This window comes from Protopterus annectens, chromosome 6.part1 (genome assembly GCF_019279795.1).
Source record: "Protopterus annectens isolate FY-2018-M chromosome 6.part1, PAN1.0, whole genome shotgun sequence".
In the NCBI taxonomy this organism is placed as follows: domain Eukaryota; kingdom Metazoa; phylum Chordata; order Ceratodontiformes; family Protopteridae; genus Protopterus; species Protopterus annectens.
In genome coordinates, this window is record NC_056738.1 from 202,488,163 (window position 1) to 202,502,342 (window position 14,180).

Below are 14,180 nucleotides of genomic sequence, written 5' to 3' on the forward strand. Positions count from 1 at the left end.
TGGCTGCTTCTTGGGCACTTTTATTATTTTCTAGAATGTAGTTCTGGATGACCTTATGCATAAGGTACTTGGTCTTTTCACAACATTGCAAAGCATAGTAATGTGGGGGTGAAATGCAAAGCCAGGTCTTCAGCTAGAGCCACTCTGGGGGAAAAAAGGGCATAATATCCTGAGAGAGAACTCTGGAATATTAACTTGGTAATGTTTTGCCACTACTGAGGAGGATCCAGGAAAAGTGGGTCTATCCTCCAACCACCTCTCCATGGTCCATGTTCGTCTGGAGGTGCAAGCTATTTCATTACCTTGTACATCCCAAAACAGATCTAGTGAGAGTTAGCACTGAGGTAGGTTTGTGGGATGGGGAGGGAGGTGGCACGTAGTGTGTGTGTGTGTGTGTGTGTGTGTGTGTGTGTGTGTGTGTGTGTGTGTGTGTGTGTGTGTACCGAGGTGGCCTAGAAAGATTTACATGCAAGCTGTCCTAATGCCTGCTGGACTTGGTACTTTTCCTAAGGATAGATATGCTCATCCAGAGCAGCGCTTATGGGAAATACAAACTTGTTTGTAGAGGATTTAAAACTGCATGTCCTCCCCGCGGTCGAGTGACGTTTAAAGACATGCAGGTAGGTGCGTACATGAATGGATGTGCCTTCTTTGAAGGTTGGGCATCAGGCTGGCAACTCGACACTAAAACAAAATCCACTGCCAAGCATTAGCAGCCCAGAATTCCGCTGTGGCGACTCCTAACCGTGAAAAGCCAAAAAACATTATTTTTACCTTGTCCAAAGAACCACCTTGTTTAAAGGAGCTAAATTGCCCACAGAAGTTTTGTTGGGAAGCTCACACTTGAGCTATAGTGCCTGCTTTATTCCTGGTTGTAGATGCAGCATTTCTGCATAAAATGATGTGCTCTGACAGCAGTGATCCTTTAATTTAATTTCTCATGCTTTCACGCTGCTCCAGCAACGGTAACATTCTGTTGGGTACACTGCTTTATGAAAGGTAACTATTCGGTTGGGTACACCTGTGATATTTTAAGACTGCAGTAGTTTTTGGAATACAAGGAGCTGTTTTGTCAGCTCAGGCTAGATTCTACTCACTTTCTGGATATAAACGACGGTTTCTCTAATACCTATATTAAATCAAAGGGCAGCTAAGTTGTAATGGATTACTGCATTTCAAGATCCCTGGAAAGTGATTTTAAGAGATGCACTATTGTAATAAAGAATATTTATTTTGTGTAGTTTTCCTTTTTAAAGTGCTTTTAAAGCATATTTGTTTAAAGAACCAGTGCTGTTTTAGTTAATTTTCATATTGTCTCTGGCATTGGTGGTTTAGTGTTAATCCTTCGCATTGTTGCACTTTTAGAATTTGTTTTTGTTGTGCTTTTGTGCCTTTGTTCGGTTATGCGTAAAAATTCTGCACTTCATAGTTGAGCACATTAAGAACATCTATTTTCCAATGAGAACATCTATTTTCCAATGAGAAATGTATTAACTTTTGAGATTGTGAACTTGAGTGCTTGGCCCCAAGTTAACACCTTGGCTGTGTGCCTACAGTAATGCACATACAGACCTTCCCCATCATTTACACAGAGCCTTTTAACGAGTATAGTTTTAAGTCTTCCAGTACCAAGATCATTTTAAAAAAGCTACCTGTATTTGAGGGAGCTGTGCCTTTTGGTCCATCTCATAGGTTCATAGGTAGGTACTAGGCTCTCTGCCCGAAGACATTTTATAAGCCTAGCCAGAATGTGTTTACTTTCGCCGCCCCCTTAGATCAGTGGCTCTGCTGGACAGAGGCACAGGAAACTAAAGTAATTCCTGGGGTACCCATCCACACGTCAAGGTTTTTCTTGGAGTGTTAGTGAGGAACTCTACCTAATGTAGATTGGAATCTTGTTCCAAAGCATGGGAAGTCTCTGGGACATGAATCTAGGACGTTTTATTTATTGTTGTGGTGAGAGTAGATCCCTAGAGCGTATGGCTCGAGGGGTTATGGATGTTCTTCGTTCCACATTGCTGCAGTCCTAACAATTGGGTAGTCCGCTGTCCAGTCGGCCCGAATACCAAAGTATAAGGCTGACGTCGGTCAGGGCGCATTAGACTGACGTCAGTACGTCAGGGTACTAATGCGCATGACCGACGCCATATCCTCAGTCTTTTTTGCCGCATGGTCCGATGCAGAAGCAATTTTGCGAGTGCAGGTTGGCGTTCTGAAATTTTCTGAAGTCGGAGTTTCAGACCGAATCAAAGTTGGCTAAGTACCCCGTTGGGGAATATTTTGGTTTTTTCTTGCCTCCGTATTTAACCGGATGTCAGAAAAAGTGAATAACTGTATTTCTTGTGGGAAACAGATACCTCATAGGGATTACCATACCTTGTGTATACCTTGTTTAGGGCCTGAGCACGACGTTGTTGGATGCCGCTCTTGTGCTAGATTTAACAAACGCACTATTAAGAGAAGGTTAGACTGTGCCAGGTTAGTGTTTGGGAAGCGTTGTAATTATAAAATGCCGTCGGATGCTCCGACGCCCACTTCGTCCAAAAAGCGCAAGGACAAAACAGCAAAGCCTAGGGTTGATGAACCGGCAGTCCCAGACGTTGGTTCTTTAGAAGGCTCAGTGGAGCCAGAGGTTTTGCCAGGAGTTTCTTTGGAGTCTCAGGCAGAGACTTTACTGTTACAGGATGTGCCTTCTCAGGAAGTAGGCCAGGCTGAAGGGGCTTCTCAGGTAACTGTTCTTCCCTCTCTTCCCAAGGTAGTTAGAGCCTCTCCTTCTGTTTCCAAAACTTCTTTGAGAGGTAGGCCAAGTTTGGCTTCAGTGGGGGCTTCTCCTAGCACTTCAGGTTCTGTGCCTAAGAAACATATGCTTAAAATGGCAGAAGATTTAATTACTATGATTAGAGGTTCTATGCCCCCTCCTGATAAGAGGCCTAGGGTGGAACCTGAGTTTGAGAGTTTTGAACAGTGTTCAGAGGCTTCTGAGTCTTCTGCGGAAGATTTGCAAGAGTATCCTCCTTATTCTGATTCTGATGTGGATGATTCCACTCCTACAGCTTCTCCTCCTGAGGATTTCTCATTTTCAGAGACTCTGCATTCCATGAGGGAACACTTTAAATGGGAAGGCCAGGATTACTCTGATTCCAGGAAAAGGCTTAGGGAGTTCTTGTTTTTACCCCAGCATAGGCCCTTGGCTATACCTCCTGTGTTGAATGTGGTGGAAGATGTTTTTGCAGAAGCTTCCCTGAATCCTGATTCTTTGCCTCCTGCTCCTGTTAAACCTGATAGGTACTATAGGGTGCCTGAAGCTCATAAGTATCTTTTTAAGAGTCCTAGGGCAGACCCGGAAACTGTTTCTCAGGGACCTAAAGGTGTTAAGGCCTCTGTTGTTAAAAACCCTGTTCCCACTGATAAAGAGGCAAGGGCTTTGGATAGATGGGGAAAGAAAGTGTATACTTCTTCCACTTTAGCCATGAGGGCATTGAATTGTCAGTTTCACATGCTAAAATTTCAAAATTATCTCCTTTCACAATTGAAATCTAAGGTGGATGCTTTGGCGGAAGGTATTGAGTGTAAAGAGTTGCTAGATTTAGTTCATGTGTCTGAACAAGTGGGTAAGCATTCTTTGCAATGTGGTTTTGATGCTGTACAGGCCTCCTCGAGGGTGGCTGCCACTAGTTCTGTTCTTCGCAGGCATGCCTGGTTGAGGGATCAGAATTTAGCTGAGCATGTTAAGACAAGGATTTTGGATGCTCCTTTACAGTCTGATGTGTTGTTTGGTTCACCTGTGGAAGCAGTTTTAAAGAAAATGGAAGACAAAGCTAAGTCTATGCAAACTGTTAAAGATTTTTTGCAGGTGCAGCCACCGAAGTTTAGTAGAAATTGGCCTACTAAGGGATGGACATATCCTGCTTATGATTCCCAGTCTAGGGGTAGGTCTAGACGTGGTAGGGGCAGAGCTCAAGGTTCTTTTAGGCCTAGAACAGGGAGTTCACCTGCTCAGACTTCTGGTGAGGGCAGGGGTCAGTCCTTTCGTAAACAGACCCAATGACCTGCCTTTTCAGCTGCCAGTAGATTCTCGTCTGGCAGCTCCTTTGGGAGGAAGACTGTCTCTTTTCAAAGAAAATTGGGATTTAATTACTCAAGACAGATGGGTGTTGGATATCATTCACCACGGTTACAGGTTTTATTTCCATACATTGCCCCCTTTCAAAGGCATGCCAGACGTTCCTCCTCGACAGAGGCTCACAAGCAAATTTCTCTGTTACTCCAAATAGGGGCCATTCAGCCAGTCCCTGTATCAGAAAGGGGCCTAGGATTTTATTCTCGCCTGTTCCTAGTACCAAAGAAGGGGAACACGTGGAGACCAATTTTGGATTTATCTATCCTCAACACTTATCTGGACATTCCAAAGTTCAAAATGTTGACGTTACAACAGCTTTTACCTCTGCTGGGCAAAGATCACTGGATGGTAACTTTAGATCTCAAGGAAGCTTACCTTCATGTGCCTATAAGACTAAGTTGCAGGAAGTATCTGCGTATTCGAGCTGGAAATTTTCATTATCAGTTCTCTGCATTGCCCTTTGGCTTATCTACTGCCCAGAGTATTCACAAAGGTTCTGGCTCCAGTGATAGCTTACTTCAGGCTACAAGGAATTCAAATCTATCCTTACTTGGACGATTGCCTGATTCTGGCTCAAGAAAAGGAAGACCTTCTACAGCATCTGGAATATGTTATAGCAGTGCTAAGATGCCTAGGGTATTCTGTGAACGAAATAAAGTCCAGTCTAGTACCCTCTCAAGACATGTGCTTTCTGGGTGTGAGACTGAATACAGCAGCCCAGATGGCCTTTTAACCCCGGACAAACAAAAGAGTCTATCCTTTTACTTCCATCAACTATCTCATCAGTCCGTGCTGACTGCAAGGACAGTCCTTCAAGCATTAGGGTTCATGGCATCTTGTATTCTGGTGCTTCCCAATGCCAAACTGCATATGAGGAAGCTGCAATGGTATCTCAAAAATGTATGGACACAGCACTGCCAGGATTTGGACACTGTCATTCAAATAATACCTTGCCTTCAAAAAGAATTTCTGTGGTGGGCTCAGGAATGTCACCTAAACAAGGGACTCTCTGTGACCCGGCCAGAGGCGAGTCAGATTTTAACGACAGATGCCTCGGACATTGCTTGGGGAGCTCATCTAAATGGAAAGTGGATAAAAGACAAGTGGCCTGCCAGACTACAGCATCTACATATCAACTTGAAGGAGATGTTAGCAGTCCAGTTTGCATTAATGGCTTTCAAGGAGTTACTTCTTCCAGGGCAGGTGTTGATTCTAACAGACAACACAACTGTCATGTGGTACATCAACAAACAAGGGGAACACATTCTTATCCTCTATGCAGGCAAGCAATGATTTTATGGGAGACTGCGCTCAGCTTGCAACTAACTCTTCAGGCAAGGTTTCTGCCGAGCACAGAACTCCTTAGCAGATGTGTTAAGCAGACAAATCATGGATCCCCACGAGTGGAAACTGGATCTTCATGTATTTCAGAAATTGACAGTGTCCTGGGGAACTCCAGACATAGATCTGTTCGCTTCTCCACTAAACCACCAGCTGCCAAAGTTTTGCACAAAGGGGTTTCATCACACAGCTTGGAAAGTGGATGCTCTTTCTTTCAGTTGGAAAAATCTTCATGTGTATGCCTTTCCACCTCTGCCTCTTCTTCCAAAGGTGCTCTTAAAGGTCAGACAAGACAAGCCAAGGATGATTTTAATAGCTCCAGATTGGCCTCGGCAACACTGGTACCCACTACTAAGGAGTCTGGTAAGGACGCCTCCATGGCCTTTACCTTTGATTCCACATCTGTTATCTCAGAAGGACGGTCATCTGCTCAATGTCAAGCTCCACTCTCTTCATCTGACAGCCTGGCATATTCTGTATTGAAACACAGCAGGTCTCGACTTCCTCAACAAGTTTTAAATGTGATTATGGAAGCTAGAAGACCTAGTACAAGGAAAGTGTACGCAGAAAAATGGAAGAGATTTTTATGTTGGAGTGCAGCAAAGAATTTGGAGATTTCTGAGCCTAATTTGAGTGTGGCTCTTCAATATCTTACTGAGTTATTGGACAAAGGTTTGTCCTTCTCTTCCATTAAGATTCATGCTGCAGCAATTTCAGCTCACTATGATTGTGACCCACCATTGTTTTTGCATCCTTTGTTCAAGCAGTTTCTTAGAGGGGCAAAGAATATAAGACCCCCACGTAGAGCTCCTACTCCTGCTTGGGATCTCAATTTTGTGTTGGAAAAACTTACTCTACAACCTTTTGAGCCTGCAGCTGCTGCTGAATTGAAATACTTGTCATGGAAGACTGCTTTTCTGTTGGCTATTACTTCTGCAAGAAGGGTGTCTGAGTTGCAGGCCCTTATGGCAGTAGAGCCCTTTTTGATTTTCCGTAAGGATAGGGTATCATTACGTACTAATCCTTCTTTTATGCCTAAGGTGGTTTCTAGTGTGGCTTTAAACCAAACTATTCATTTGCCTACTTTTTATGCAGACCCCCAAAATAAAGGGGAAAAGATTTTGCACACTTTAGATGTGCACAGGCAATGCGTTATTATTTGAGCAGGACTAAGGATTTTAGGCAGTCTCAGCAGTTGTTTGTTTCTTTTGCTTTGAGTTCAGGGCAAGCCTGTGTCAAAACAAACTATTTCTAGGTGGATTGGGTTTTGCATTGCATTTTGTTATTCCCATCATGGCAAGGAGATTCCAGCTGGGATTAGGCCTCATTCCACTAGGGCTACTGCCACTTCAACAGCATTTCTAAGGGGTGTGGCAACTAAGGATATTTTGGAGGCAGCTACTTGGAGTTCAGTGCATACTTTCTCTAAGCATTATCACCTTCCTCTCTACTCTAAGTCTAGGGCTGGTTTTGCCACAGCTATTTTGCAAGGCATGTTGTCAGCTCCTGCTTCTTTATGATTTGCCAGCCTCCCTTACCTCTGCTTTGGGATTCTACCCAATTGTTAGGACTGCAGCAATGTGGAACGAAGAACATAGTACAGTTTTGTACCTACCATAAATGTAGATGTTCGAGGATCCACATTGCTGCAGTCCAATTTACCCTCCCTCCTTCCCCTCTATGTTTAGGGGTGGTTGTGTAGGTGAGGTTATATGCTGATATTTTTATATATATATATTGTACATATTTTTGGTGCAGGTATATTGGGCCTTGTCTTTTTAGGGTCTTCTGACATCTGGGGCAAGAAAAGACTGAGGATATGGCGTCGGTCATGCGCATTAGTACCCTGACGTACTGACGTCAGTCTAATGCGCCCTGACCGACGTCAGCCTTATACTTTGGTATTCGGGCCGACTGGACAGCGGACTACCCAATTGTTAGGACTGCAGCAATGTGGATCCTCGAACATCTACATTTATGGTAGGTACAAAACTGTACTTTTTCTTTAGGTGGATCATGTCCATCAATTCTGGGTTGGACTTGGCCTTGTATGTCAGGCAGAGATCACCTCTGAGTAGGTGGTATGCAGCAGAGTACAGCTGGAGTTTCTTCATTCGAGCTGCATAGGGCATCCGTTTGAGGCCATTGATCCTCTTGTTGAGGTACTTCTGTGGTCTTTCCAGCTGTTGCAGGTGTCTTGTAAGGTACATCCCAAATGGGGCGTTTTACTCTTTTTATGATGGGTCTGAGTGATGAGTAGAGGGGCACAATTACCTCTTTATCTGGATGCGAACCTTTTTGGGATTAGGTGGGCCACATAGAAGGGTTTTCTAACCACTTTGGCAATATGATTATCAAAGGAGAGATTACGATCTACTTCGCTCCCCAGATCCCTTATTAAGTCTTCCTTATTTAGGGGACTACCACCTGTGTGGTAGTTTGTGGGTACTTTTTTTCCAAAGGGGATGACTATGCACTTCTTGGCATTTAGCTTGAGTCCATGATTTTGACAGCAGGTATCTGTCTCGGTGAGACCCTTTTGGAGGATGTCTGTGTCAGCCGGAGAGTATGTTATAGCCCCTAGTTTGCAGTTGTCTGCGAACTTGAAGTATATGCCGAACAGGAGGGGTCCTAGGACTGAGCCCTGGGGAACGCCACTTCTAACCTGTTTAGAGTCTAACCTAGTTCCCACCATGTGGGTTCTGTCTGAGCCAGTTGGCAACCCATCTTGTGACGTAGGGGTTTATGTTCAGGCTGGTGAGCTTGTCTATAATACCAGAATGGGGAATAGTGCTGAAGGCCTTTTGCGAGGTCTAGGTAGGCTGTGTACCACCTTTCCCTAGTCTATAGCCCTGGTAACAGTCTCCCAAGTCCACCAGGTTTAGGAGGCATGATCTGCCCTTAAAGCAGAACTGGGTAGAGACCAGTGTTTGGAGGTTCCCAATGTCTCTCTTAATGAGTTCCATGATGATGCGCTCCATAGCCTTGCAGATCAAGCTAGTCAGGCTTATAGGGCAATAGTTCCTGGGGTCTGTTGTGGCTCCACCTTTGTGGAGCAGAATAACCGTTGCTGTGCGCCACTATTGGTACGTAGCCTGTGGAGAGGCTGAGTTTGAACAGTGTGTTTAGGTGAGGAATTAGTTGGTCTTTGAGCTAGTGTAGGACGCAGCCTGGGACACTGTCTGGTCCCATTGAGGCTGTGTTTTTGGCTTTGGAGAGGGCTGTTTTAACCGGAGTGTCTGTGATTTCAGGGGCTCTACATTCTTCTGGTATGGTTATGGGCCCTTTTGGGGATGAAGTTTGCACTGAACCAGTCTGCCAGGATGTTGACTATTGGTCAGTTCAATGTATTTTGTGCCGTTCTGCACCAACACCGAGCAGATCTGAGCATTGCCACTTAGATTCTTAACCACAAGGCAATCTTTAGCTATGTTATCTTTGGAGTCCTTGGCAATTTTTCTTTCGAAGCTTGCCTTGGATGATTTTATGAGGGATTGTAGTTTCTTGCTGATACTGATCAGGGATGTCTTCCCTTCTTGGGATTTTACTCTCTTCTGTACTGGTTTCCTCCTCCTGTTGTATAGCTTGTTTATGGCAGGGGTCCACCAGACTGGTTTCCTTTTCTTGGAGGAGGGAGTCTTTGCTTTGCTTGGGATAGCATGATCCATGCATTCTTGTGGGTGCCCGTAGAATGCATTAGTAAAGGATTTTGCAGCTTGGACAGCGTTATCCTTTAGCATGGGGGCTTTGAAACTTTCCACCTCTGTCTTAAGTAACGTGAAGTTTGCTTTTGAAAAGTTTTTCACAATGGTTTCCTTATCCGGAGGTGGGGGTGGAATGTGGATATCCAAAGTGATTTGTTTATGGTCAGATCTGACCAGCGAGGGGTTTACCTCCATTGTGGAACACCGGACGCCCATGTTGGTGACCAGGTCCAATATGTTGTCACCTCTGGTGGGAGTGTTGACCAGTTGATCCAGGGCATTTGAGTTTATAAATTCTAGGAAATGTTGGGCAAGGGAGTTGGTACTTTTGAGTAGTTCTCCCAGTTAATGTTTGGGTAATTGAAATCACCCAATATTAGGGTGTTAGGTTTGTTTCCCAGTGTTTCCAGAAACGTGGAATGGGGGTCCTGGGACATGGTGGGCGATCTGTAGCAAGCTACAATTTGAATTCCTACTACCTCCAAGGCCTAGATTGACCATAAAGATGAAATCTGTCACTCTTGAGTACGTTGGCATAAGATAATGCATGTTGCATTTTATTGTGCATCTCGCGTCAGAAGCAGAACGAATAATATTGGCTACATTAACTTACCGGGAAAAGCCGAAAGGCAGACAACCACCTTTGATTAATAACTGAATCAGTTTGGCTAATTTTGTTAGTGAGGAAGCACCTTAGCATGCTGTTGAAATGCTGCAAGGTGAGCCCAGGAAGTTGTCTTGGCACTCTGTGAGTGCAGTGCTATTTACACCTATGACAGTTTGTTTTAAAAGAGCACATCTGTCATCTGCCTCAGGTGAGCTGTACCAGTCGGGCAGATTACACTTTTTTTTTTTTCTTTCATTACTCCTGTCATAAGGGTTGTTATCTGTACTAATGAGTGTTTGAACATTTTAGGCGTTCTTCATCAAACTGCATTTGGCTGTAAATTCGGACTCCCAAAACCAGGTAACATGCCACGTGCATTTCATAGTTTAAAAAATGTGACATTAGTAAATATCACTGCTGCAGCAGGAAAACATTCTCTCATCTGGAGTGACTTCCAGAGATGTGGATATTCTGTGAGCTTGTCTCCTTTCTGAAGAACTTCAACAGAGTGCTGTGTTGGAAGAAAAGACAACAAGCCACTGTTTTTCTCGTCCGTTAACGGAACCCATACAACACTGTTAGCATAAGTGCTCCCTAGCCTTTGATGTCTTCCAAGCTAGGATATGGTTATGGTGGTTAGAGTGATGACAAGGTTGACTGAAACCCTTTCCTCTTTGGGCAAACTCCTTTCATAAGGATAACTTTTTGCACCCTGTAAATCCTAGCCATTTCTGCAGAGAATGCTGTGGTCTGTCCTCCACTGTGCTTTCTACCTCTGATGCTGAAGATGGTTATGCAGAACTTGTATGTAGTGTTGTAAACGAGGAAGCCTTGTTCAGAATAATTCCCCATCCTAAATGGATGTTGGAAAAGTTAAGTAGGAACTTTGAATATGTTGCCCAGTTAGGGCTTTCAAACAGTGTGTGTGGGTCCCCCCCCCCCCCAAACTCTACATTTTCTGCTTTAGTTTGTAAGCCTGATGTTCCTGTATCAAAAACCCTTTTGTATCAGTTGGAATATTCTGGTTTGTATCTGAATTACTATGACTTTCTGTAATGCTCTGCTTTTTGTTTCTTATGGCTTTTTCTTTGTACTGTGATCATAGGAACACAATTTTACTTTTGCTTTCTATAGATTCTGTTAACAGAGAAGGACCCAGAATAGCATATATGGATGTTTTTGTGTGGGGGGAAAAACACAGAATTCAATGTGGCTGTAGTGTGCTCTGGTAAGGGTAATACTTAACAACATTTTGGGTTCTGCAAGTCACAGCTGCTCTGACTGTATTGGTGAAAGACTTTTTTTTATTTAGTTTATGCCTGTTTGAGAATGGCAGCTGTATTTACCCTTTTCATGACTGCTAAATGTTTTTGATCCCTTCTTTTGTTTCTTAGGAACCGCATGTCCATTAATGCTACACAGGCATTCTACCTGCTTGTGAACAACAGGAGTCTTGCCAGCATGTCTCTGACCTTGGCAGAAGTGTATGCTGACAACAAGGATGAAGATGGCTTCCTCTACATGACTTACGCTTCACAAGAAATGTTCGGTACCTAAAAGAAATGGAAATGTGCCCATGTATCAACTTGCTCAGGTTGGACTATAGGTTCACTAAAGACTACAGCGTCTAAAGTCCAGCTATTGCTATTCATACTGCCACCAGGATTACTTTGGTATCAGAGTTTACCATTTGCCATCAAGTGTCTGGATCAGTGACTTTCCTAAGAGTGAAGACCCTTGCTCACAGACTAAGTTCTGCACCCTTCAGCATGGGACATTGGTAGCACTTTGCATGCGGGCTGTGTGTGTGCAGGGATTTGCAACATTGATGTGATGCCCAAAGGAGGCACAACTTGTGGTGTAATGGTGTATGTTAAAATTTTACTGTACCTCTTGCAAATTTGATCAAGAAAAGACTGAGCGTTTGGAATTTTAATGCATAGCAGCTAGAATCTTTCTGGTGGGTTTAACAAACCTGCTAATGTTTACTTTGTCAGGTGATGCTCTTAAAGTCCATCTGGAGTAGGCAAGACTACATATAGCCGTGTTTGCTAATAAAAGTCAACTAGAAAAACTTGATTTGAGTATTCATCATGTATGCCTTAAAGGTATCTCTCTAGACCAAAGATGCATTACTTTCCCAGTTGCATATTTGTTCACAAAGGAAAACCTGACCAAATCTGATCATTAAAAGGACTACCGACTGGAGGTACAGTTATGTTGCAACTTGTAGAAGTTACTACTTGCCCAACAAACTGGAGTTTGGCTGCATAAACCTTCAACTCGAGGTATATTGTCTGAAGTAGTCTTTTTATAAAAATTTTAATTTATTAAATAAAAGTTTAATGTATTTAAAGTGATTCTGTTTTTTTTAACTGTATTAGTAGCTGGAATCTGTAGCCATCTGTAGTAATGGCAGCAATTGTGGTGGTACTTGCATAAATAACAAATTGCTGAACTCTTGCAGGCCTACCTGGGATTGGGTTGATGTCACAGTTGCAGTAATTATCCTTTGGGTTAGTCCCACTAGGCTACTATCCTCTTCCCGAGGTGGTATTTGTACTTCTAGGGGAAATTTGGCAAGAGTATTGGAATTTCTCCTACCCTTTTCAGTAGGTGCCATTGGATCTTTGGTATCAGCTGAGTTACTGCCAACTCTAACAGATGGAGGCCTCTGTTAAACATCTCATCCAAAGGACAACACAGGAGTGCAACAGTCCTACCCTCTCCACAGTGTGGGAATTGGACCCGCAGCCTTCACCTAAGTGGTGCTGCCAATTGTACAACTACTTTTTGGGGTTTGCTGCCTTGGACTTGTGGCTGTCCCAGATACCAGCGACTATCCCCTTAGCTCTATTGTCAAGGCATTGGTGTATAAAAGATTGCCTGTTTCACCATTTTGTCAGTTTTCTTGCCCCTGGAGTTTAGTGCCTAGCATTGTGCCAAAGCCAGGGAGGACAGTAAAAGTTAAGTACCCCAGTGGGAAACTTCATGTAGAGCTTTTCTTATGTCCTGAATGTTTGTGTAATGTCAGATTAGGGTGTTAATATTCCCCCAAACTGGGACTTCATCTTTGTTCTGCCCAGGCCCAAGCATACTGTCCCCAGTATGTCTGTACTTCAAGGACCATTAGTTGCAGGGCAATGTTTGTGCAGATGCCATTGAAAAAAGAGGTCATGTTGGTCTACACTTGCCATTGTTTGCTGAACCACTGTTAAACTCCTGCACAAGAATCTGCATCTGAAAAGACTGAGAGCTGGATGACTGTATCTGTTTCTGATTATCCCTCCCAGCCTCAGGATTGTTGAAACAATGTGAAGTGCTTTCAGCCCCCGTGCGACAGCCAAGCATACAGCCAATGCCTCTGAGACTGCCACAATGTCAGCACCATCTAAGTCTACTCATTCTGAGTTTGTGCGGGCGTCAGATGGGTCCATAACTATTTGGTATGCATCAATTTCTGACACCAGATCTTTGACAATGAGACAGGCCAAAATCCCTGCATTACTTAGGAGGTGATCTCTGGAGACCTCATTCATGCCACTCGAAGCTGCACCTGCCTAACTGATATGCTGAAGATGAAACCAAAAAAAACTGGCATCAGCTTGCCTCCATCACTTTGCCTCCGGGGCCCCACCTTCCCATATCTACCCGTTTGCCTAGACAGCTGGACTTTGGAAAGTGTACTGCTACAAGATCTTTCCTGCCAAAAGGAAAAGGGGACCCTAACCTTGGTATTCAGGTTCTCCTGACATGGATGAGGACCAGTTGGCATATTCGAGGGTCATATGCCAACTGAATCAGAAGGCACTCTTGCCTCTACTTTAAAACCTGAAGATATCCTTTTTGGAGAGTCTACAGAAGGCGAGAGGCCTTTGGTTGGGATGCTCAGGATTATCCTCCATCCAAGAAGAGGGTTGGGCAATTTCTTGGCCTGCCTGGGCACAAGCTCCTTTTTCCTGCAGTCTTTTGGGGGGGGGGGGGGGTGTAGTGGATGACTTTATCCAGGACACTTCCCTACTGCCTGACTACCAGCCCCCGCCACAGGAAAACTGACTGGGTTGTGCAGATAGCTTGACTCTCCCAGGCATCTGTATAGAAATCTAGTGTCTGATCCTGAAGTGGTCCCCTTTGAATCCAGGGCTAGTGATAAGGACATTTTGACCGTCTTTTTATTTCTTGACTGGGGATGTCTGACTGGGGCACAAAATGCCATTTTTCAGTAGAGGCCCAGCGAGGAAAGCTCCAAAATACAAAAATTAAAAACTATTTTGAGCACACTGTACATCTGAATTTAGTCTATAGATCAGCATAACCTTAAGCATTTTAATATGTAAAGGTAAAACAATTTGACACACCAATAAAAATACATTTCTAAAGTATCTGTTCTGGTAAACTTATGTGTGTA

At 43.8% G+C, this 14,180-nt stretch overlaps 1 protein-coding gene across 1 annotated transcript in view; it reads left to right on the forward strand.

The window, feature by feature from the left end:
• The window catches only part of LOC122805475 (microtubule-associated proteins 1A/1B light chain 3C-like), a 92,356-nt gene extending 80,228 nt beyond the window's left edge, over positions 1-12,128 (forward strand). Inside the window, exon 4 of the mRNA XM_044075660.1 lies at positions 11,167-12,128. Within this exon, the coding sequence (XP_043931595.1) occupies positions 11,167-11,329 (163 nt within the window). The 3' untranslated portion in view covers positions 11,330-12,128. The remainder of the gene's footprint in view (positions 1-11,166) is intronic.
• Positions 12,129-14,180: the final 2,052 nt, after the last annotated feature.